The sequence below is a fragment of the Schistocerca americana genome, chromosome 7 (genome assembly GCF_021461395.2).
Source record: "Schistocerca americana isolate TAMUIC-IGC-003095 chromosome 7, iqSchAmer2.1, whole genome shotgun sequence".
Taxonomy (NCBI): domain Eukaryota; kingdom Metazoa; phylum Arthropoda; class Insecta; order Orthoptera; family Acrididae; genus Schistocerca; species Schistocerca americana.
Genome location: NC_060125.1, coordinates 108,738,243 through 108,764,699, shown reverse-complemented (window position 1 = coordinate 108,764,699; position 26,457 = coordinate 108,738,243). Strand labels below are relative to the sequence as shown.

Here is a 26,457-nt window from a genome sequence, read left to right as displayed (position 1 = left end):
CAGAAACTAGACTGCAGTTCTTACAGTCAAAGGGCATGAACGGGAAGCAATAATTGAGAACGGACTCAGACAGGGTTGTAGGCTATTCCTAATGTTATTTACCTGTACACTGACCAAGCTATGAAGGAAACCAAGCAGAAATTTGGAAAAGGAATTACAGCTGAGGGAGAATAAACTATAATTTTGAGGTGTAATTCTCTCAAAGTTACCAAGAGACTTGGAAGGGCAGTTCACCAGAATTGACAGAATCAACAAAAGTAAAACAAGGGTGAAGGACTGTAGTCAAATTAACATGGGTGATGCTAAGAGAATTAAGATATGAAATGAGGCACTACAAGCTGTGGGTTCTGTTATTTAGGCAGCAAAATAAGTGAACATGGCTGAGGTACAGAGGATATAAAATGCAGACTGGCAACAGCACAAAAGGCGTTTCTGGAAAAGCAAATTTGTTAACACTGAATATGAATTCAAATGTTAAACACTCTTTCCTGAAGTTATTCATCTGATGTGTAGCCTTTTATATGGAAGTGAAACATGGACAATAAACAGTTCAGACAAGAAGAGAACCGACGCTTTTAATATGCTGCACTACAGAAAAATGCTGATGGGTATATGGCTAGATCAAATAACTAATGAGGTGGTAATGAATCAAATTGTGCAAACAAAATTTATGATGCACCACGACTAAAAGGAGGGATAGGACACATTATGGGGCATGAAGGAATTAGAGTTTGGTAATGGAGGGAAGTGTGTGAGATAAAAACTGTAGAGGGTGACCAAGGCTTGACTACAGTAAGCAGGATCAACTGGATGTGTGTTATAGTAATTATGCAGGGATGGTAGTGAAACAATATTTCATTTTGATACTCTAGGAAAATTAAAGCAGGTCTTTACTACAGCAGCATGATTAAATTTGGGTTTTGGGCTGAAAGTGAGTTCCTAAGAAAATACTGGCATTTCAATAGAGGAGAGAACCATAGATGAGACACTGAGGACAATGTTCTGCGGGTGTCTCATTTGATGGCAGCTAGATATTGGTCTAGCTGCCACGTTGAGGGAGGGTAAAGAGGTTGGCCAAGCTGAATTTGTAGCAGAGCAATAGTGATTGTGGAATAGTTCAATATGGCCTACAGTGCTAATTTGTACCTGGCTTAGTGACTGATTTACGGGTATTGTGATGGGGAGATAACTATAACATACTGGATGCACGGAAGTTTATTTGATGAATGTAGGCAGACATAATTGAAAAGGGGATCCAAAAGTAATTAGAATTGTTCTGAATCAGTTGACTAACACTCAACTGAATGATGGCATCATTAGCATTTGTTTCATGTTTTGCATGTTTCATGGTTTTGCAGTTGCAGACATGATAGACTAACATGCTGACAACAAGTTTTATCAAAAATCATTACAGGTGAAGAGATGTGGTGCTAAAGGATTGTTCCAGAAACAAAGCAACAATTAAGCAGTGGATGACTGCCTCATCACTACACCTGAAGGAAGAAAAGCAAGGGGAAGCAAACATGAAAATAATATTTGTTGCTTTTTTCAACATGAGGCAGATAATTCACTTTGGATTTTATCCCCAAGACACTACAGTTACTATGCATTACGACCTTCAGGTGCTAAAATGTTGTGGACATTAATGGATTGGGTCCTCTGACACAACAACTTTCCATAGTAAAGCAATAAGTGTAGACACTGGAAAGAGTAAAGATAACCACTCACTATGTAGTTGAGTGGTGCACAGACTCAATAAACGAGATTGAAATTGTTGCTAAGCTTTCAAAAGTGTGGGTTGGACTTTCAAGATTGTATTAGTGATACATGTGAGACAGTGTTTAGCTAAAAACAAAATGACAATGTCTTGAGGTTGTTTCCATCAGGAACAGCATGCTCCACAACCATGTGAGTGAGAACTGAGATAGGAGGAAGGGCAGCACTGGTCGTAAATTTTAATCTGTTGACAGCAGATCAGTTTCTGCTACTGTCTAGCTATAATATACTGCAGAGAGCTACACAGTAGCTGAAATTAGTCTACAATAAACAGATTAAAATTTATTACTGATAACGCCCTTCTTATCATCTTGAAAATGACAATGGTTTTGTACCCATCATACTAATCAGATCTGGCACCCACTGACTTTTTCCTGTTCCATAATATGGACAGTGATGTCAATAGAAAGTGTTTTGAAACCACAGAAGAGGTGAAACAAAATTCACTGAACACAAGACACACAGTTAATATTTGGACAGTTGATTTGAAATAGTGCGCTACAGGTAGTTAGCAAATGAAGCCATCACTAGTGCCTGCACCTGGCCCCCTTCCCAGCCCACATGTAAGGAATTCTTGTTATTTTTGGATGCTCCTTAATGTTTAGATCACATATGACTTGGTAAAGACAACAGACTCCTTTGTTTGGAAACATAGGAACGGCCGGTAGAGGTTGGGATTATATCCAGAAATAGGGACTCCCAAGGTTCAAATGTGTTATTAATAAGCCAAAACAAAAACAAGCATGTAACACAATTCAAACCCAGGTACTTTGGTTAAGGTGAAATAAACACATTATTAAGGATATATGTATTACAGGGAAGAAGGAAAACATAATTGCAATGGCCAAGCAAGCAACAAAGAGGAAGGAAACAGATCCACAACCAAGAAAAAGACTGGTCAAGTGATGATAAGAACATTAATGCTACTTATTGTGAAGCAATAATTTATTATTCTACTTAATATAATTTTACTAACGGTGTCACTGGATTTTTCTGAGTCATCAGTTGACTGATCACTTTCTTCCTCATCAGTGCCCCCCTCCTCGTCACTAGCCTCTTCCTCACTTCTTTCTTCTTCGTCATCTTCTTCTTCATCCACCTCCTCTTCCACCTCCTCCTCCTCATCATCATCACGATCATCATCTTCTTCACTGCTTCCATCCGCCTCATCTGACTCTAGAGCATAAAAACGACTCCATTAGTCATTAGATAGGCAAGCTTTAACTTCGTTTTCTTTGCATTTTCCTCACCTGTGGCAAGGCCTGCTAACAATGCACAAGTCTGACTCAATTTGGTTTTCCCAGCTCTGCTCCAGAAAAAACAACTGACAAATTGTTAAAATATAGTCATGCGTAAAACAAAATTTATACAATTCACTGCTGGATGGTGCTCAAAACTTGTCTAATTTTACTTACGTTAAATGTCCATCTGTGAAATGTGTACATTTTACAGTGTGTGTGTAACCAAGTGGTACATGGTAACGGGTAATAATGGTTTTTTTTTTTTTTTTTTGTATTCCACTCCTATCATTTTAACTTAGCCTCAGGCAGTGGTGAGACCAGTTATGTAAACTACTCCACAGTACTTGTGGTTGGCTCCCACATAATTATGCTGAGCTAGGGACACCACCACAGTATTGCTGAGTGAGAGGCACCAACTTTCTACCACAAATTCCCCAATGAGAATACCGGGTGCCATCACGTGAGGTACGTAAGAGGGTCAGCGAGGTAGCGACTGCAAACAGCGTGTTGCTCTCTTGCCTGTCAGCTTCCTTACCCTCTGGAAGTGTCCACCAGTCCTGCCCATTGAGGGTGAAATGCTCTTTTCGTACCATGTGCAGTTCACTCTGTGTCTGTAGCCAGTTTTCATGAACACTGTATGCCTTATTGGTAGTTCTTGGGAATAAAACCCAATTTTTTCCCTGAATCTTGGCAATTATCATTTTACGTGTAGGAAAAACACCCCAGATGCCCATCTGCTACCATCCTGACATGAAGAATCTGGTGTCTGGAAGTGGGATCTTTCCCACCATTAGATCCAAATCAACATTTTCCCGCCGATCCTATGTGCTGGCAAACATATCGACGCCTTGCAGTTTGCCGCCGCAGGTCACTTAGCTGTCTGCATTGTTTGCATTACACGTGCCTTCGGGCGCACGAGACAACTTGTTAGACCGTGATGGTCTAATCAAGCATGCAAGCACACTATATGGCTGCACACCGCTACATCGCGTCCCAAACCGGAGCGAGCTGCTGGAAGTAGAAAAGTTGCCACTGGCCGCACTGCATCGTGCACTGCCGCTGTGTGCTGGAACAGAGCAACTGCCTCTTGCCACCGCCCCCAACATCATCGCTGCTTTTGCTGCCGCCGCCGCCAAAGCAGATGCTGCTGGTGCTGCCACTTTTGTGCACTGCCGCCTCCACCACCATGTGATGTAAGTGTTGCTGCTATGTGTTCTGCTAGTTAACAACTCCGGTGAACTTCTGCCGAGGGATCTTTCCACCACCAAGAATAGAGCGAGACCTTTTTTTCTGTGTACATCTGCTCGGTCTTAGTCCCAGTTTTGTAACCATGCCTGATTTACATCCTCCTCAACCAGCAGAGAGGACTGAATCGGGAACCGATGCTGCAACTGCCGCCCTGATTGAGCCTGATGGCTTGAAAAAAATTGAGCTCCAGGAGTGGATTGCATGATAACTTGTGAACATGAAGACAGAGCTGCTGAAAATGTGGCAACTGTGGGCAATTCAAAGGCCACTAAAGTTGAAACAGAAAAATTAGTACAGTCAGTACACCTCCAGCCATAACTTTTGTACCTTCTTTTGCTGGAAATCCAGGCAAAAATGCTACAACATTTTTGCAAAGTGTCAGAGACATGGGGTGTATATGCGCATGGCCAGACCATTTTTTATTAGGTATCACCAAGCTGAAGCTTTCGGGCGATGCGTGAACTTATGTTGAATCACTAGACGCCCACTTTTGAAGTCTTGGCAAATGGGTTAGCAGGGTTCTACTCTGACAAGTTTGGTGTTAGCTATTACCATGATCAGTTGTCCACCCTTAGGCAGAAAGCAGGGAGGACTATGAAGCATTTGCGGACAGAATTAGAGCAGCATCTTGTCGCATGTATGATCTCTGAAGTGATAATACACATAATGAAGTATTAATCAAAAAGGCTGAAGTGAGGGCAAATGATGTATTCATATAAGGAATTAATCCATATTTAAGGAGTGAGGTAGAGGTAGCCTCCCCCACCTCCTTGCATGAAGCAGTCAGACTTCGTCTATTACTTGAGGAAGTGGAAAGATTTATATCGTCCCCAAGCGCACCAGCAAAGCATGGCATGTGTTTAATGACATGAACTGCCAGAGATTCGGGAAGCCCAACCATATGGCTGAGTGCTGCTGGGCTTCCTGCTGTAAGAAATGCCATATTGTTTGACACAAATAGCATCATTGTCCGCAAAATATGTGGCCAAATTCCCCCAAGAGGAATGTGCCAGCAAGCAACAAGAGAAATAATCAATTGAGCAGGAGCATTACTCCACGGGGAAATGAGTGTGGGTCAGGTTCTGCCACCCACCCTTGCCCCAAATGAAATACGTAAACCCTATAAAATGGGGAGAACCCACTGAGGTGGCAAATTTAGTTTTACAGGGGAAGCTCAGAGGGAAGACTGTCAAAATTCTTGTGGATACCAGATCTCAGATTAGTGTTCTTTTTCTTTCTAGTAATGACAAGCATGTGCTAAAACTGCCACGCTACAATATAAATGGACTTGGAGATGAGATGATCATTCCTGCAGGCACCTGTACTATTGGTTGCTGAAGGGAAAGAGTGTGTCTTTGATATGGAAGTAGTGAGGAAATGCACATGAGATTTTGATATCATCCTGAGGAACAATTTCATGACAGGCTATCAGTCTGTGTTAGATTATAGGACATGCATTGTTCGGTTCAGTGATACAGACCACTGTCCAGACAGTGAGCGTGTGTCTCAGTCACGAGAACCTGTGAAAGGAGGCCTACATTACAAGCTCCAACTGAACCGCATACATAAGCATTGAAAACTATCATGCCTGTTACAATTAGTGGTGGAATGGAAACAGTTGTCTGGATTGAAGTCAAAGACCACGAAGATCTGACTTTCTGGTCAACCTGCTTGCCTAGAATGACTTTCTTGACAGGCTGCAAGTCCATGTTAAGAGACGTCTCAGTAGACCCAAAGTAAAATGGGACAGGTTTCAAATACCTGGGTATGCTGACAATTTTGGTCAATGGGACATAGAAATCCCACATGGCAAAATGCTAGCCAGTGGCTAAGAAGTTATGCTAACAGAAGTTTCTAAGCAGAAAAAATGTCAAGACAAAAGATGTAAGAAGTTACCTGCGAGGAAAGTTTACACACTAGCACCTTCAATAACAAATTAGTTGAAAGAAAAGTTGGCCCATTTGCCGGAGTCAGAAAAAATCTTTTGTATCCAGTTTCAGAGAAATATCGTGGTTATTTGAGGAAAGGAAATATTTACCAGCGACTGGTGTACAACACAAAATTCCTATGGGACATAGTGGATCAATTGTACAGAAGATGTATTGTTTACCTCATGAATTGCAATCTGTTGTTGAAGACACAATTCAACAGCAATTGGTTGCAGCGATAATTCAACCCTCTGCAAGTCTGTGGGCCAGTCCAATTGCCATTGTGCCAATAAAAAAAAAAAAAAAAAAAAAAAAAAAAAAAAAAAAAAAAAAAAAAAAAAAAAAAAATCAACTAATTGGGGAGAAAACCTATGGGTTAAGAAATGTACTGTCTAGATTACAAAGTGCACACTTCAGTTTAAAACTAGAAAAATGTTCTTTTGCACAGTCACAGGTTCAGTACCTGGGGCGTATCATTAGTTCACATGGAGTTAAGCCAGATCCTAGACTAACTGGAGCAGTGGATAATTTTTCAACCCCAAGAGATTTTAAAGAATTACAATGTTTCCTAGGTTTAGTCAACTATTATAAGCATTTTGTGCAGAATTATGCCACAATAGCAAAGACTTTACCAAAATTTCTAAAGAAAGATGACGTATTTGAATGGACAGATGAGTGTGAAGCAACAATAAGGAAAATTAAAATATTACTAGTCCACCTTTACTAATATATCCGCATTTTGAAAAACCTTTTATTCTTTTGACAGACGTGTCAGATTACACTGTCAGAGGTGTTTTAAGTTAGGAATATAATGGTGATGAAAGACCAATTGGTTGCATCTCTAGGCAGATGAACTTAACAGAAATAAAATACAGTACTACCAAGAATGAGTTGCTAGCTGTCATGTTTGGAGTAAATGACTTTAAAAGTGTTACATGTATGGGCATCAGTTCACTGTGGTCACGGACCACGCTGCTATACATTAAGATTAAAAGATCCCAGTAGTTCCAGAATGAGATTTTCACTCTGCAGCGGAGTGTGCGCTGATATGAAACTTCCTGGCAGATTAAAACTGTGTGCCCGACCGAGACTCGAACTCGGGACCTTTGCCTTTCACGGGCAAGTGCTCTACCAACTGAGCTACCGAAGCACGACTCACGCCCGGTACTCACAGCTTTACTTCTGCCAGTACCTCGTCTCCTACCTTCCAAACTTTACAATATCCTTTCTTTCAGGAGTGCTAGTTCTGCAAGGTTCGCAGGAGAGCTTCTGTAAAGTTTGGAAGGTAGGAGACGAGGTACTGGCAGAAGTAAAGCTGTGAGTACCGGGCGCGAGTCGTGCTTCGGTAGCTCAGTTGGTAGAGCACTTGCCCGCGAAAGGCAAAGGTCCCGAGTTCGACTCTCGGTCGGGCACACAGTTTTAATCTGCCAGGAAGTTTCATCCCAGTAGTTGATCGACTAATGGGCATTATAACTGTCAGAATATGATTACGAAAAACACAGTTATTTCAAAGCCACACAAAAACAGCTAGCACGCAACAACAAATGCGCTACACCCCCTCAGTATAGACTTGGTGATATGGTATTGCTCCGACATCCCATGGTAGAAAAGGGATGAACTAAGAAGTTCACTCCTCGGTACGAGGACCCCTTCCCTCTATTGCACATCATCTCCCTGGTGAATGCCGAAATTCAGTTACTTGATCGTACTAGAATAGTACACTTTGATTGGCTAAAGCCTTGTCATGGATCAGCTGTGCCTCCTCATGTAGCACCACTTGCTTCTACCCCTAAAGTTGCTCCGACAGGTAAACGTGTCACCACAACAAAGCAGAAAAAGAATAAAGATAGGGTGATACCAGCATATTCTCGCTATGGTTTAAGAAACAAACATCCACACGCCCTGCAGTCCAGGGCCCAAATGAGAAGGATGTAGTGGTAAGAATGCCACACTGGAATAAAAAAGACAAGAATCATTTACTTATTTGTGTGTATTTGCCAGACAGAACTGAGTGCAATGGAGATGCATGCTGTTCCACTAAAACAAAACAAAAATTTGCAAGGTTTGCTTGTGATGTTTCATGTTTCTGGTTGTGTCCATGTTGTTATACAGGGTGTCCTACTCAAACCTCCACGATTTCGAAGACCCAAGAAAAAACCCCAGAGGATATGACAATTTATTTTTATTTAATTGTATGGCTAGGTTTGTGATAGAGCAGTTACGAGTTACGTTACCTCCACGAGCTGCATAGGAAACCGAGTCAGTTTGCATAATGTCACTATAAGTGAAATAGATGCTAAATGACCTAAAGGCCTCTCAAATGCTCAGAAACACATGTGGTTGCAAATGAATGCAAATGTTACATACATGAGAAGAACACACGTTATGCTCCACTTGAGTCACTCAGAAACTATTACCTGTGCCATAATTTGAACACCAAAAAATTCAGAGTAAGTTAATTGCCATCTCAATCGATGTTACTAGTAGCGCTGGATAGCTTGAGACACAAAATCTCACACTTGCAAGTAACAGCTGTTACCAGTGCGCAACTGTTTCATTTCTTACTACACTGCTTCACGCATAGTGCAGTTCTATTTTTTAACAAGTATTATGAGATGTTTTGTCAATCGATTAATTATTTTCCTACAAGGAAATTGCTATGTATGTCTAGAAATAATGTAATACAAATGTAACACGTGACCCACTACCATTACTTTTGAAGTCAACCAATGTTGCTTACATGAAGATGAAATGGTTCACTTACATAGCTAACTTCTATGCAACACTTAACTCTTACACAATTTAAGTTAGAACCCAACTTTTAAAAAAAAGGCACAACTGCTATTTTACTTTCAGATTTCGTACACTGGGGCAGCAATTCAATCCAATTAAGGTTCAAAATTGTTGATTATTATCGGGTAGTAAGGAAAACTTATTATAAAACAAGAAACTAATAAAGAGAAGCATACTCTCATCAGCTTAGAGGCGACAGGGCCATAAGCGTGTCACTAAAGATTTCTACACCGTAGGATCATTTACCGACTATCTGGTAAACATCTTCATCCTCCTAATAGAAAATATTAACAAAGTTACAATTGGAAAAACTTAGCTGGTATGGCAAGCGATGCCGCATTGCATGCTAGACTGCTCACAGCTCACCTGAAACCATTCTGCACATCTGCCATATCAATCCTAGTGACTCTGTTGTATGATTGAAGAAGCAGAACCAAAATGAACGTAGTTTTGAGTAAACACAAGTCTACCAGTCCATTAGAAATTTCAGTCAACACTTCCCGGCAGATTTGGACACCTTATCCATCACTGTAGCATGAGTGATTAACGGAGATCCATATTTTAGCAAGGGTACCTGCTACGATATGCATTCTCGTGGAAATCCTTGCTACGTGTGAGAGAGACAGTATAATACACCAGTATAGTCAAATCCTGCCTGAGTAAACGTACTCCTAATAGAGATTTCAATCTAAGCAGAAATCACATATCGAGATACAAATACCGCTAAATTCTACTCACGATATCATGTAAGTAATACCAATTATCGATCATGTTCAGTAGTGCTTCACCCAAATAAGGGCGAGAACTGCCATTTATTTTTTAGCTGCAATCACAGTATGAGAACTTGAGCATCTGAAAGTTACTATGCATAACCAGCATGTCAATCTGCAGTATTTCCAGTTGTAACCTAACATCACAAGACATAGTTGAAGTGAATACGTGCTTTGCTTATGCAACAATAACAGAAAGCTATTGCAATAATAGAAAGCTATTGAGTATTACAAATCAATATTGATTCTACCACTGAACCAATGAGCCAGCCCACTGCACCAATGAGCCAGCTACATTTTCTAATGTTCCTCAGCCGCATGAATATTTTTCCGTCATAAAGACACCGAGCGAGCAGCTTGCGATCCAGAGGTGCGCTTGCTACTGACACAACACCAGATCCTGTTGACAACAGCACATACCACTAGTATCACGCCACAGTGACTGTGCCGAATCTAGCTTAGCTACAGCACCCAACACCTTTACATAACACAGTTAGAAAACATTGGAACACAGCCACAATCTCCCCTTTGCACATCAAAATAGCGTATTGATTTTGGCAAACACTTTTATATATATCCTCACAAAACACATAAAATAGAAACACCCTTCAAGCTACTTTTTATGATTTACAACACTGACTTGTGGCTTTTAGACTTCAAGATAAGTTCGTCGCTGAAAAATCAACCACCGCCATCTGCCAGATATCGGTTGCAGTTCATGATACACAATGTGGAATATGAAGAATAGTTAGGTGCACCTTGCTGAATACTTTCACATGAAACGTATCAACCTATAAGCAGAAGGACATGAAAACAGAGATAACGAGAGAAAAGTTATTGCAACTGCCCTGCTCTAGCTACTACTGAAAAATATATGTGAAAATGTTTATTGTGTTTAGCATAAGCTTTTGGAGCTCCACCTGCATGTATTTGTATTTTATTATGTATTTATGTATCTTAAATGACAGTCTAACCCTCCCTCTGAGATCGCCTCCCAATTTTGAAGTGTATTTTTATTGTATTATGGCATGTACAAAGATGTTCAAATGCAGTTAAGAGGATGCTGAAACTGAGCTACTAAAAAATAGCATACATAGATACTTCATAATATAGCAACTTTGTTCATTTGAAAACTGCAGTTAAGGGAAACATCCCACATACGAGGGCATACCTCCTCATCTGAATACGGTACATGATTATTTGCTCTCACTGAGAGTCGTGCATGCAGTGCACTTTATGCAACAAATACTTTTTGTGCTGAATCCAACCACTCTGTGAGCACCATGATGCACGTTGCTTCAACAATTTAGGTACAGTAGCAATCCCAAGTATAACTGGAGATACGAAAAGCTTAGGCAATGAAACTGTTAGTAGTTACCTATACAAGCGTATATTCAGAATTAATGGTGACACCAAAAGCTCTATCGCGTTTGCCAAAATAAGGCACACCAACATGTGAAGAGCCCGTTTAGTGGCCACACCACTATGCCCATAGGCAAACGGTAATGCCAAAATGCGTAATCTAGTGATTGACACGAGATTAGACATCTGTTGATTTCTATGGTACTGACGGGGCACGCTGCATGTGCGCCCGTTCTGCTGGAATTGCCAGTTGGTGCCCATGAGCATATACTGCTGCAGTTAATGTTTTGACCCTCCCGCTTTCATTACTTATCCTATTACTGTGTTGTCAGCTGTATTCTGAATTTCTTTCTTGTGTCGAGAAGGAGCTAGCCGGATTAATTGGAGCTAGGCCCTCCAACAGTACCAAGACTACCATATTCTTTTCCAGCCACATTATACCGATGTACCACTCCTTTCCTGTTGCAGTGCTCCATCTCATTTTCTCAGTTCTTGCTGCAGGGCATCAGTAGTGTCCCAATTAATTAACCAAGTACATTACTAACACGTCAGAAAGTAAAGCCTAACAGAGATATCCAACACTTTGCACTTTGGTAATGAATGTCTGACATTAAGGGACAGAAATACAACTTTGCTGCTTGTCAGGTGTCACGAAACTGTGTTCATCCATCACTCCGTGTGCTACCGCACAAATTGCTGAATGGCACACACAGAATTATTCCAATCGAGTGGTCATTGGCTTCTTTGCATGGATTTGGTATAAATATGGCTATTGTAAATCCTGCGAGCCACCAGCACAGGTTGTACCAGAACCCAAGGCAGACGGTGAATATAGTGAATAACGCCTGATGAGTCACACTACTTCACAGGCATGGCCATCCCAATAAATTAAGCTACACAGTTTTGTACAACCATCTACTCAAGTTTCAAGCAAATTTGTTAAAAATAGTTTATGGTAAAGTAGTTTTCAGATGTCAGGAGTAAAAATATACATACTATTTGTAATGACAACGTTTGATTCTTGGTTTCTATAATTGCCAATTACACCTTTTAAAAGCTTGTTCTGTATTCATACGTATTTCTTATTGTTAGTGTACCCCCTGTTTATCGTGAGTCACTTGAGCCTCCATTGATGCGATTTCCGCCTGCGAGTGCTGCAGTCACTGGTACTCAATCGCCCTCATTCAGCCAGCCGGCCCTCTGACCATCTCGACCCCAGGTCCGTATTATGGCGCTCAAGTGACAATGCACTTCAGCTCGGCTGCAACCCATCTGGTCTCCACCTATGCGCCCACCAGTGCCTCAGCTCCACAAATGCAGTTGATTACCGGCTGCTGCACCAACTCTGACGGCTTTGCAAAGTGTGTAGAAAAAGACATTATATTACCAAATACTTCCAATTATGAAGGACTCAAGTGACACCAATGGATAATGACATTGTAAAGTAAAAACACAAACTCTGTACCCCCTGCCCCTATTGCATATTTCATGACCAATTTTTTAAAATGAGAATTCATCCTTCCATTAGTTTTAAGACCCCTTTTTGAATAAAAAACACTAAATGTCGGTCACCTTCCATGTACGTCAAAAGAAAAACTTTTTTTGTTTTGAATTGGTTGTTGAGAGTGATTAGTGTTAATCACTGTAACAATCACAGACCTGTAACTGGCTCTCAAGGAAGGGGGAAGGAATTGTGCATGGTAACAGGTAACAATGGTAAAAATTTTTGTTGTGTTCTACTTCAATCATTTCAACTTAGTCTCAGGCAGTGGCGTGAGCAGTTATGTAAACTACTCCGCAGTACTTGTGGCTGACTCCCATGCTATTATGCTGAGCTAGGGATGCCACAACGGTATTGTTGAGCAAGAGATACCAACTTTCTGCCACAAACCCCCCAGTGGGAGGACCGGGTGTCATCACGTGAGGTACGCAAGAGGGTCGGCGAGGTAGCGAGCGCAACAGCGGGTCGCTCTCTTGCCTGCCAGCTCCCTTGATGTGTCCACCAGTCCTGCCTATTGAGGGCGAAATGCTCTTTTCATACCACGTGCGACTCACTCCAAGGCCAGTTTTCATTATCTTAGTGTTCCTTAGTGGCAGTTCTTGGGAATAAAACCCATTTTTCCCCACATCCTGGCATTTATCATTTTATGTGTAGGAAAAACACGCTGGATGCCCACTTGCTACTATCCTGACATGCACAATATTTTAACAGACGAGCCTGGCATTTACTTGCACAAGTGTGACACACTGACAAAAAATATGCATTCTAGCTGACTGGTGTGTACCATACTAATGAATGTTGATCCAGTGTGCATGCCTGGCTTAGTCCCATCTCCCAAGCCAGCGTACTGCACCTTAATTTATATGGGCGGTTCATCACTTGATGAAGCATAAACATATGGAAGAAAATGAAAATCAAACTGACATTACATGTATCTTGTTTATATGTTCAACAGCTTACCATCTTGAGAGCTGGGCTCTGTGTCCGAGTAAAATGATTTCTTCTTAACAGGATGCACCTTCTTTGCACGTACTGTATTTGTTACTGGTGGCTGCTCAACGTCACGCACTTCTGATGGAGGTGCTACATCAGGATGAGCTGGTAGATCATGGTACCCGTGAGCCCGAGCATTGATATAGTGTGATAATGATCCTAGCTGAAGACACTCGCGCTCTGCAAGGTATAGAAAACAGTTATGGTGATATGAAATATAGCACAATGAATTACTGAAATAAATGACATCAAGAGAGATGAACATCAAGTAAAATGCAAAGAGGCAGCACAATAAAATTCTGGATGCTGTTAAAAGGTATAAAAAAAACAGTAAATCAGAAATATAAAATTATGAAACAGAAGAGATACCAGAAATATTTGTTTCCAATTATATTCTGGTATGCAGAAGTCAAAAAACTTTTACTTGTTTCATCCACTTAGGAAAACGGAGTAACATTATTATGGCCATTTGCTAGATGTGATGCCTATTGAGCACAGTTTACGATATTTGTCACGTTAAATGTGCCATTAAAGTAGGTATATAAGAGTAAAATGTTGTCTATATACATACTCTCTTTAGTGCTGTCATAGGTAAAGGAAGTAATATTTCATTTTAAGACAGGGTTTTTCACACCAAGGGATGAAATGTTTCTGAAATGGTATTGATTCTGAGTTGACCGAATCCTTCTGCAAAGAACAAGTATCAGGAGGAGACACCACATTTTTACAAAAATCTTCAAATTCTTCTAATATGAACTGTAGGTCATTTTCTATAACTAATGTATATAGTAGACCTTCCATTGTAAACATTTTTGACAGAGCTGAAATTACTGTCGGCACAGAAGTAGACTGACAATGTGCCACATATGGAAACTTAGAATACGTATCAATAACAATAAGCTAGTAGAAATTCAAAAAAAGATTCCACAAAACCTACAGGAATTTGTTCCCAAGACCACTGTGGAGATGGCCACGGTGACAAAAGGAGCATGGAGGCCGCCTGAAGGGTGGCACACTGTGGGCAAGTTGCAACCACTCACGCAATATGGCCACCAGCTCTGCAGTAAAAATACTGCAGCCAGCCGGCAAGGAGCGCTGCTCAACATGGGCAGCATGAGCAAAAGAGTAGGCAGTGCGACCATCAACCAGGGAACCATCAGTGTAGACAGTCTCACAGTCCGAAAATGAGGCGAGGAGAGCAAGAAAACGGTGACGGAGGGCCACAGGCGGAACCGAGTCCTTGGGTCCCTGTGCCAAGTCCAGACGGACGGACGGCCGGGACAAACACCAGGGAGGCGTAGGTGCACGGACCCGGAAGGGAAGCGGAAGAGGGAATGAACCCAATTCCGACAGCAGGGACTGAACGCAGACAGCGACGGAAAGCCCAGACCTAGGTCGCCGTTCGGGCAGATGGAGGACCATGGCAGGGAAAAGCAGGCGACGATTGGGATGGCCTGGCGAGCAATGCACGTGGACAGCATAGTCGGCGAGCAGTCGATGGCGGCGAATCCGCAGGGGGGGGAACCCCGGCCTCCACCAGTAGACTATCCACGGGGCTCGTACGAAAAGCGCCAGTTGCAAGCCGGACCCCACAGTGGTGTATGGGGTCTAACAACTTCAACACTGAGGGTGATGCAGACCCATAGGCCAGGCTCCCATAATCAAGCCGGGACTGCACAAGGCCTCTGTACAATCGCAGCAGCGTGCAGCGATCCGCACCCCAAGACGTGTGGCTAAGGCAGCGGAGGGCGTTGAGGTGCCGCCAGCATTTTTGCTTCAGCTGAGTAATATGAGGAACCCATGTGAGCCGGGCATCAAACACGAGTCCCAAGAAGCGGCAAGTGTCCACCACTTCAAGCAGGTGGCTGTCGAGGTAAAGTTCAGGATGAGAGTGGACCGTCCGACGCCTGCAGAAGTGCATAACTCGAGTCTTGGCTGCAGAGAACTGAAAACCGTGAGTCAGAGTCCATGATGCTGCCTTCCGAACGGCTACCTGCAGCCTGCGTTCGGCGACTCCCGTAGTCGTGGAGCTAAATGAGATGCAGAAGTCGTCGGCATACAAAGAAGGAGACACCGACGACCCCACGGCTGCAGCCAGACCATTAATGGCCACTAGAAATAAGGACACACTCAACACCGAGCCCTGCGGGACCCCATTGTCCTGTGTATAAGAAGAACTAGAGGCGGCACCGACTTGCACCCGGAAAGAGCGGTGCAATAGAAAGGTTTGAAGAAAAGCCGGGAGCCGACCACGAAGACCCCACCCATACAACGTGGCGAGGATGTGATGCCTCCATGTGGTGTCATACGCCTTCCGCAGATCGAAAAATACAGCAACGAGATGCTGACGTCGGGCAAAAGCTGTACGGACAGCAGATTCCAGCAGCACCAAATTGTCCACTGCAGACCGGCCCCGACGGAAGCCACCCTGGGATGGAGCGAGGAGACCGCGCGACTCAAGGACCCAACACAAACTCCGCCCCACCATACGTTCGAGCAATTTGCACAAAACGTTGGTGAGGGTAATGGGACGATAGCTGTCCACCGCCAGTGGGTCCGCACCGGGCTTCAAGATGGGGACAATGACACCCTCTCGCCATTGCGACGGGAACACGCCTTCGCTCCAAATGCGATTAAATATCGCGAGAATGTGTCTCTGGCAGTCCCAGGAGAGATGCTTCAGCATCTGCGCGTGGATGCAGTCTGGGCCTGGTGCTGTATCAGGGCAATCGGCGAGGGCAGCGAGGAATTCCCTCTCGCTGAAAGGAGCATTGTATGTTTCAGAACGACGCGTGTGGAAGGAGAACGGCGTCCGCTCGGCTCGCTCCTTCAGAGAGCGAAAGGCGGGGGGATAGGAGGCAGTCGCAGAGCTCTGAGCAAAGTGCGCGGCAAGCCGTTCAGCAATGGCGGCAGCGTCCGTGCAGACAGCGCCGTCCAAGGAGAGCCCAGGGACACCCATAGGGGTCTGGTATCCATAAATCCGCCGGATCCGGGACCACACGAGTGAGGGGGAGACATGGGAGCCCAAGGATGAGACATACCTCTCCCAGCACTCCTGCTTACGTCGTGCAATAAGACGACAGGCCAAGGCACGGAGCCTCTTAAAGGCTCTCTCGAGAGACGGGTGCCGCCTATGACGGTGGAGAGCCCGCCGACGGTCGCGAATAGCCTCAGCAATCTCCGGCGACCACCAGGGTACAGCCTTCCTCCGAGGGAGGCCAGAAGATCGGGGGATGGCAGCCTCGGCCGCTGAAATGATGGATGTGGTTAAAACACGGACCACCTCGTCAATGTCACCCTGTGGGGGAGACTCAATGGCAGCAGCAGAAGTAAAAGCCGGCCAGTCTGCCCTGTGGAGAGCCCAGCGGGGCAGGCGCCCAGAAGAACGACTCTGGGGTAGTGACAAATAGATGGGAAAATGGTCACTACCGCACAGGTCAGGGTGCACCCTCCAGAGGAGGGATGGGACAAGTCCGGGGCTGCAAAGAGAGAGATCGATGGCCGAGAACGAGCCATGGGCAACACTGAAATGCGTGGGAGCACCGGTGTTCAAGAGGCTAAGGTCGAGCTGAGCCAACAAATGCTCCACGGCCCGACCGCGGTCATCAGAGACAGTCCCACCCCATAGAGGGTTGTGGGCATTGAAATCGCCCAGAAGCAGCAATGGTGGCGGGAGTTGAGCCAGCAGCGCAGCCAAGACATGTCGGGGGAGCTCCCCATCCGAAGGGATGTAAACAGAGCAAACAGTAATAGCCGGCGAGAGCTCAACCCTGGCAGCAACTGCCTCTAATGGCGTCTGAAGGGGTACTGGCGAACTACAGACAGAGTGGTGAACAAAGAGGGAAACCCCACCTGACGCTCGATGACAGGCAGCACGGTTCGTATAGTATCCCCGATAACCGCGAAGGGCGGGGGTCCGTAGTGCAGGAAACCAAGTTTCCTGCAGAGCAATGCAGAGAACAGGGGAATCACTCAGAAGCATCCGGAGCTCAGGCAGGTGGCGGAAATAACCGCCGCAGTTCAATTGGAGAATGGAAGCAGGAAGAGACTGGGAGGGCGTGAATGCGACTAAGAGGCAGACAGCGCTTCAGAGCCAACTGCCGCCACTGGGGGAGAGTCAGCTGAGTCCATAGGAGAGGCCCCCAAGGGTTCCGTGAGGGCGAGATCCGCGGCAGAGGCGAGGATCTCCACCTCATCCCCGGAGCCAGGACTATGTACAGCAGGCGGTGCTGAAACCGCCGGAACGTCCTTCTTCTTGGACACATTCCGTTCCTTCTTCTCGCGTCTGCCCTTAGGGTGAGAGGGCTGGGAGAGCTTCTCTAAAGGAGCATCGGAGGCTGACGACAACGCAGAAGCCCTACGACCAGCAGGTGGCGGAACCTTCAGCCACTGGCTGACATCCGGCTGGGAAGGAGAAGAAACGGAGGAAGGGAGAGCCCCGAGGGACCCCTTCCGCGAGAGAGGAACCGGCGGAGGCAACGCCGCCGGAGAAGGAGGGGGAGGAATCGAGCCTCCCGGCTGTGGAGCAGATGTCACTCCCAAAGTAAGCTTGGGGGGAGCGACAGAAGAGGGTTTGCCCCCAACTGCTAAGGGGGCAACAGAGGAAGGCTTGCCCCCAGGCACGAGGGGGGCAGACAGAGATACACGGCCCCGAGGGCCCACTGAAGGCGGCACAGATGAGGCGACAACCGTCGCTCGCGTGGGCGACGATAACGTGGCTGCAGCATAAGATGGTCGAAGGGAAGCAGGATACAACCTTTCATATTTCAGTTTTGCCTCTCGAGAAGTAAGCCGGTCCAGGGTCTTAAATTCCATGATCTTCCGCTCCTTATAAAGAACGGGGCAATCCGGCGAGGATGGAGAGTGGTGCTCCCCACAGTTGACACATACAGGCGGAGGCGCACATGGAGAATCGGGATGAGAGGGGCGTCCGCAATCTCGACATGTAGCGCTGGATGGGCAACGGGAGGACATATGCCCAAACTTCCAGCACTGGAAGCACCGCATCGGGGGAGGGACGTATGGCTTCACGTCGCAACGGTAAACCATTACCTTGACCTTCTCGGGCAAGACATCACCCTCGAAGGCCAAGATAAAGGCACCGGTGGCCACCCTGTTACCCTTGGGCCCTCTATGCACACGACGGACAAAATGGACGCCACGTCGTTCCAAGTCGGCTCTCAGCTCGTCATCGGATTGTAACAAGAGGTCACGATGATAAATAATCCCCTGGACCATATTTAAGCTACTGTGGGGAGTGACGGTAACAGGGACGTCACCCAGCTTATCGCACAAGAGCAACGCTCGTGACTGGGCTGGGGAGGACGTCTTGAGGAGGATGGACCCATTCCTCATTTTAGACAACCCCGCCACTTCCCCGAACTTATCCTCCAGGTGTTCCACAAAAAACAGAGGCTTTGTCATAAGAAAGGAGTCACCATCAGTCCTGCTGCAGACAAGGTATTGCGGTACGTAAGGCTCCCGCTTGGCACTAGATCGGCGTCCCTCCCATGGCGCAGCCAACGAGGGGAACGACTGAGGGTCATATTGCGCAGCATCAAAGTCGACTCTACCACGCTTAGAGACGCTGGTGGCCGTGCGACCACCAGCTTGGTGTGATTTATTGCGCTTCATTGCGCCACATCCGCCCAGATGCCACCTACTCCGAACGAGGGCTCTCCCCAAGGGCGCCACCCAGCCAAAGCAACGGGTACCTGGCCGATATCCCGTTGCCTGGAGTCCCCGTGCCCCAGACAAGATGGGCACATACTCCTTGGCATGCATGGGGAGGAAACAGCTCTGGCATCTGTAGTGCGATCCCTGCGTGGTCAGGGGGCTACCACCAAGAGGGTACATGACGACCCCACCACAACGGACTGGCTACCGTGCTGGATTTTAGGTGTTGAAAGGGTCCACAGTTGTCGTAGGCGCTAAGAAGAAGAGTGCGCACAAGGCGAGAAGGAGACAACCCAGAAGATGTTGGGCGTAGTCCCCCCCCCACACGACAATAGGTAACATGCAAGATGGTGGAGCATGATGGACCAATAGAAAAACACCACGTAAGGTGTCCTTCCCCAAATGGCACGCACTAACAACGGAAATTTGGAAATAAAAGGAGGTCAAACCCAAGAGGGGACCATCACAGAAGGCCGAAACGTTTGAGACTCCTTTTAGTCGCCTCTTACGACAGGCAGGAATACCGCGGGCCTATTCTAACCCCCGAACCCGCAGGGGGTGAGTGGTTGTGGCACAGTAGCAGCATCCAGTACGAATTTGTGGTAGTATGCAATTTTGCCTAAATACTCTTGTAATTCCTCGAAAGGTGTGGGATGTGGCAATCCAGCAAATGACATCAATATACCAGTGCAATAGTTTAATCCCAGCATGTGACACTTCAAAACCCAAATAAATAAGAAATTGTTAAAAAAACTGTATCTTGCCCCGATTGCACTTTAACCCTGCAGACAGTAAAACAGAAAATAGAGCATGAAGGTTCTGCAAATGTTCCTCTGTAGAGGCACCAGACACTATGATGTCATCTAAACAGTTGATGCAGTCTGGAAACAGAGGCAATAAGTTGCTTTAAAAGGCACTGAAAAATAGCTGGTGCACTTGCCACACTGAAAGGCAAACACTGGTACTGATAAAGCCCAAATAATGTATTGATAACTAGTGGAAGCTATAAACATGCATCTGCTAAGTCAGTCTTTGAAAACTACTGACCCTAATAATTCTGCTAACAACTCATCAGGGTGTGGTAAGGGAAAGGTATAAATTATTGACAGTGCATTAACTGATTTTTTTAAAACCACCACAAAGGCATTATTTACGTGTAGATTTTTTTACTGTCAGCAGTGGCACTGACCATTCATGGGAAGAAATACGTCAAATAACATCAAGAGATTGAAGACAATCTAATTCTGCTTTTACTTGACCCTGCAAACTTACTGGTGCTGGGCAGGCCCAGAAAAAATGGAAGTGAGCAGACTGTTTCATCATAATATGAGCCCGAAATTCTGTTGCACAACCCAGTCCTGGAGAAAATACAGAGGAAAATTTGGGACAGAGCATGTAACTGTTGATATGGAACTTGATCAGAAACCAAATGCACTTTGTCAACAATGGAGAACCAAAATAGTTTAAAAGCATCAAAACCAAACAGATATTCAGTGTAAGCATTGTCCACAACTAGTAATTTCAATGAACAAAACCCAGCCTCGTAAGTTAGAAGTGCAGAACTGTTCAAGAATGGTAATCTGTTGTTTGTTATAACTCACCACCCTCTGTGACACTGAAGCCAGAGGGAGAGAACCCACATTCATAAAAGTTGAGAATTCACTAATATTGCTGCTGCACACGTGTCCACCTGCATTCCCAATGTTTGTTAAACACACACACTTCAATGTATAACTTGCTTGGAGACACTATCACTCTTGACACACTGTTCACATCCATGTTCATTTTATTCCCTCTCAGGTTCAGACGAGAGTTACACACAGAAACAATGTGTCCCTTTTTATGGCACCTATTACAAGTTGCCCAGCTATTGGGGCACACGATCCACTCGTGTTCAATAAAACAGTATGGGCACAATGGCTGTTGCTGTTGTGTCACAGAATGTTGTTATCATGAATGAGGATTGCCTACATGATGCTGAAACATCTGTTGATCTGCCGCAACAGCTTCTCCACTCCCTTGGGAACTGATTGATGGCCGGGCAGGATGAGAGGAACTGAGTCCTGAAATTTCGGACCAGGCTTCTCTCTGACTACTTGCAGTCTGTGAAACTTCAAATGACTAAGCTATGTTTAATACTTCCATAAGCATACAATTTTCACACTGTAGAACTCACTCTCAAACTTTCCTATCAGGAACAAGACGCATGATTGTATCTTGAACCATGTGATCTGCATAGGATTCCTTATGAACATTTGTCACAAAATTACAACAATGACTAAGTCCATGCAGTTCTAGTACCCATGCCCTGAACGGTGTTTTGGCTGCTTTTGGCAGTGGTAAAACACAACATGAGCAGCAATAACATGAGTATGTTTACAGCGACAGGTAGAAAGTAACTCTTGACACCTGATCAAAAGAAAATCTTGAAGGGGCAAGCTGACAAAAACTGATGCACACGAGGTGAGATCCACAACAAAAAGAGTCTTGCATATGTTTAGGTCTGGAAATGTCTTCGCAGCCATTTTTTGTAAACACCCCAGTCTTATGCTACATCATTCTATGCAGGGAACGGTGGCGGGTATGTTGCTGGCAGTCCTGCATGTTGTGCCAACATAGTTGTTAAGCTGGAATAAGTAACTATCATTGCCTGCTATTACACGAGAAGAGATTTAAGTTGCCTCCATGGAAATTAACTCAAAGGACCAATGACTGAAACGGAATAAGGGGAGTCGAATACTGTACTCAACATGAGAGACAAAGTACATACAACAGATAACACAGAAGTGGCTGGCGGAACCTCGCACTCTGGCCTGTATGGTCATTTGTTCTAACGGAGGGTGCAGCTAGCAGGCTGCACACCCAACTATTGTCATACAAACAGATCAGGTGGCCTCTAGTGGCCAAATCAAGCACAAACTTCATGTGTGAACTATGAAGTGGCCCACACACAAATTTGGTAGTTACAGCATTACTCTAATCAAGAACCAATGTAAGGGTAAGAAACTGTAGGCTGCTCTCATGCATACAGACGGTAAATTACTTTCAGCACAAACACAATACGGTACACAAACTTCCTGTGGTCCTTTCAAATTGTGGACCTGAGCAACGTCAGGACATGCCTGAATTACAATTTGGGACAGGAAAAGAGCACGCAATAGCTGTCTAGAAAAATCCTTCAGAATTGTACCTTCACCGTTTGTAAAGCCATGACTTCTTTACACAACTGCACAAGATGTGGGTACATTTAGAGAGAAGCATATTTTGGTTGAAAATTGTGATGGTTTATTTGCAGGGGGGGGATCCAAATTGGAATGTTTCACTCATGTCTATCATTCTTTGGTTAAAGCGCAATGGGGAAAACATACTATGGATGACGGTCACATCCTAGTCCACAGGAGAATAACACCACCCTGGCTAATGATGCGCGGTGAAATACATGTGTACCGTGTGGCAATAGGGTAAAGCTGGAAGGAAGACTTACCTATCTACACATCCACAACACCTTTTAGGCATCATTCTCATAATTGTTTTTGAGGAAAAAATGGGCTGCAGGACAGGTCTGCCTATGCCAATCCTGTAAGCACTTGTTCCGAAATCGATGTTAATAAATTTGAAAGTGGTATTCAGTTCGAAAGGTCAAGGAATACTTGGATTAAATCAGTGCACCTCGAATCCTTGATTTTGTTCATGATAATTTGAGAGAGCAGCAGCCTAGAGAGCTTTAAAGAGAATTTAATGGTAGCATATAGGGAATTTCCTATGACACACTGCAGCATATTGGAAGATACACTTAGCTACCAATTTAGTTTTGGCTGTCCACCATGCTTTTCAGCAGCACTGGTGACCTGGCACGTGCACGGAAGGCCGCAGCTCAACTCCCAACAGCGGGACTGGACAAACTACAAATCAACAATCTGGAAGCAATCTGATCACAGACACACAACTTTCTAACAAAGCCACAATAAGAAGACAATCACAGGGTGCACACTGGCAGCTGCTACTTCACAGCAGTAACCAGTGCCTGACAATGTCAAGTAGCTATATCAAGGAAATAATGTGTGATTTACAACACAATTTGGCAGAAGACCTGAGAGCCATATATTTAAAAGAGCAGCTGAAAGAAGAACTACAGTGACTTCCATGTTACCCACTACAAGAACACCTTATGCTCAACAGGCACATATTGTAAAATGGGTTTCTGGCCACAACAGCTGGAGACAGTGCTTTTGTGTGTGTGTGTGTGTGTGTGTGTGTGTGTGTGTGTGTGTGTGTGAATGCCGCCAGCTTGTCTCTGTCCCACAGTACAGGTGTCATGGAGCAGTTCCCCTGGAAGACAACAGATTCGCGTGCTCCCATCAGCATGATGAAGAACGTATCAGGATTCATCAGACCATGTAACGCTCTGCCACTGTGCCTACATCCAGTGCTGATGGTCACGTGCCCATTTCAGTTGTAGTTGCCAATGTTGTGGTGTTAGTATTTGCACATGCATCAGTCACTGGCTGCGGAGGCCCACCATTAGGAGTGTTTTTGCACTGTGTTTTTGGACGCATTTGTAATCTGCTCAGCTTAAAAGACTGATGTTAGGTCTGCCACAGTTCACCGCCTGTTTTTACCAGTCTCCCCAGCCTACGATCTCCGACATCTGTAATGAGGGGTGGTTGCCCAACCCCACAATGTCTGGATGTGTTTTCACCTTGGCTTCGCCACATGTCGGAAACACTCATAACAGCATTCCTCGAACACCTGACAAGTCATGCAGTATCCAATAGATAACACACACATTAAAATAGACAATCCACCAAACATAACAGACATGGAACACTTCTGGAGCAACATATGGTCAAACCCGGTACAACATAACATGCATGCACAGTGGATACAAGCAGAAACAGATACATACAAGATGATACCACAAATGCCTGAAGTGATAATTTTGCAACATGAAGTCACCCAAGCAATTAATTCTACTCACAATTGGAAAGCCCCTGGAAAAGATAAAATAGCAAATTTCTGGCTAAAGAAATTCACCTCAACACATTCACATCTAACTAAATTATTTAACATATCTAAAAACAAAGATGATGTGACTTACCAAACGAAAGCGCTGGCACGTCGATAGACACACAAACAAACACAAACATACACACAAAATACTAGCTTTCGCAACCAATGGTTGCTTCGTCAGGAAAGAGGGAAGGAGAGGGAAAGACGAAAGGATTTGGGTTTTAAGGGAGAGGGTAAGGAGTCATTCCAATCCCGGGAGCGGAAAGACTTACCTTAGGGGGAAAAAAAGACGGGTATACACTCGCACACACACACATATCCATCCACACATACAAAGACACAAGCAGACATATACAGAGGCAAAGAGTTTGGGCAGAGATGTCAGTCGAGGCGGAAGTGCAGAGGCAAAGATGTTGTTGAATGACATGTGAGGTATGAGTGGCGGCAACTTGAAATTAGCGGAGATTGAGGCCTGGTGGATAACGGAAAGAGAGGATATATTGAAGAGCAAGTTCCCATCTCCGGAGTTTGGACAGGTTGGTGTTAGTGGGAAGTATCCAGATAACCCGGACGGTGTAACACTGTGCCAAGATGTGCTGGCCGTAAATCACCAACTGACCTGCCAACACTGTGACGCATTCTATGTGGGAATGACCAGCAACAAACTGTCCATTCGTATGAATGGACACAGGCAGACAGTGTTTGTTGGTAATGAGGATCACCCTGTGGCTAAACATGCCTTGGTGCATGGCCAGCACATCTTGGCAAGCACCCGTATCATCTAACACAGCCACACATCGATCAAGGCGCCTCCAACACATGGCTAAGAAAAGGCAATACATACAGTGAGACGGAAGGATTCATGATTGCAATACAGGATCAAACAATAAACACCAGATATTACAGCAAGCATGTTATTAAAGATCCCAATACCACAACAGATAAATGCAGAATTTGCAAACAACAAATAGAAACAGTAGATCACATCACAAGCGGATGTACAATACTAGCAAATACAGAATACCCCAGAAAACATGACAATGTAGCAAAAATAATACATCAAAAGCTGCCTTACAACATAAACTTATAAAACAACACGTTCCCACATACAAGTATGCACCACAAAATGTACTGGAGAATGATGAATACAAATTATACTGGAACAGAACGATTATAACAGATAAAACAACACCACATAACAAACCTGACATCATACTCACCAATAAAAAGAAGAAGTTAACAAAACTAATCGAAATATCCATACCCAATACAACAAATATACAAAAGAAAACAGGAGAAAAAATTGAAAAATACATCCAACTGGCTGAGGAAGTCAAGGACATGTGGCATCAGGATAAAGTTGACATTATACCAATTATACTATCAACTACAGGAATCATACCACACAATATCCACCAGAACATCAATGCAATACAGCTACATCCAAACTTATATATACAACTACAGAAATCTGTAATTATTGACACTTGTTCAATTACCCGAAAGTTCCTAAATGCAATGTAACATATACCGTACAGTTAAAAGGAAGTCACGCTTGATCAAGGTCCGCGTCACCTTCCATTTTTAACCAGACATAACGTCTGAGACAAGAAAGAAATAATAATAATAATAATAATAATAATAATAATAATAATAATGATAATAATAATAATAATAATAATTGCTAGTGATCTTGTGTGACTTGATTCTTCAGGAATAAAATAAATGTTTACTAATCTGAATCGTATTCAATGACATAAATTTCCTATCTGTATTTTGGAAATTCAATACACAGTTCTTATGACTCTTCTGACAACACTCACCTTTGAATCGAGATTCAAGAACAGGAGCAGGTTTAGTTGCAAGAAATATTTTCTTAGCATGCTTTGATAAGCGAGTCTGCTCCGTTCCGTTGCCAGGGAAAACCAGCTGACGCAAGAATCTTGCACGATCCCTGATGTCATAGTTTTGGTCGTACCTCGCTAAGCTCAGAACATATTGTAATAACAGCCGAGTCTGTTTTGGATTAGTGAGGTACAGCTTGACAGCCAGATTCAGGATCTGAAGTTTTACTATGTTCTCCTAAAATTGAAATTATAAATTATTACTCAAGACAAAACCATAAATTGTTCACAAAAACAAACATTCCTTTCCTAACA

General features: G+C 44.3%; 1 protein-coding gene and 1 non-coding gene across 2 annotated transcripts in view; both read right to left on the bottom strand.

The window, feature by feature from the left end:
* Nucleotides 1–26,457, bottom strand: part of LOC124621877 (AP-3 complex subunit beta-2) — a 224,259-nt gene that overhangs the window by 76,191 nt on the left and 121,611 nt on the right. Inside the window, exons 12-14 of the mRNA XM_047147343.1 lie at nucleotides 26,122–26,380; nucleotides 13,580–13,792; nucleotides 2,753–2,952 (exon numbers count right to left, since the gene is read on the bottom strand). Coding sequence (XP_047003299.1) covers nucleotides 2,753–2,952; nucleotides 13,580–13,792; nucleotides 26,122–26,380 — 672 coding nt within the window. The remainder of the gene's footprint in view (nucleotides 1–2,752; nucleotides 2,953–13,579; nucleotides 13,793–26,121; nucleotides 26,381–26,457) is intronic.
* Trnas-uga lies at nucleotides 7,270–7,344 on the bottom strand. Its single transcript has one exon. It is a non-coding gene; the product is annotated as a tRNA-Ser (tRNA).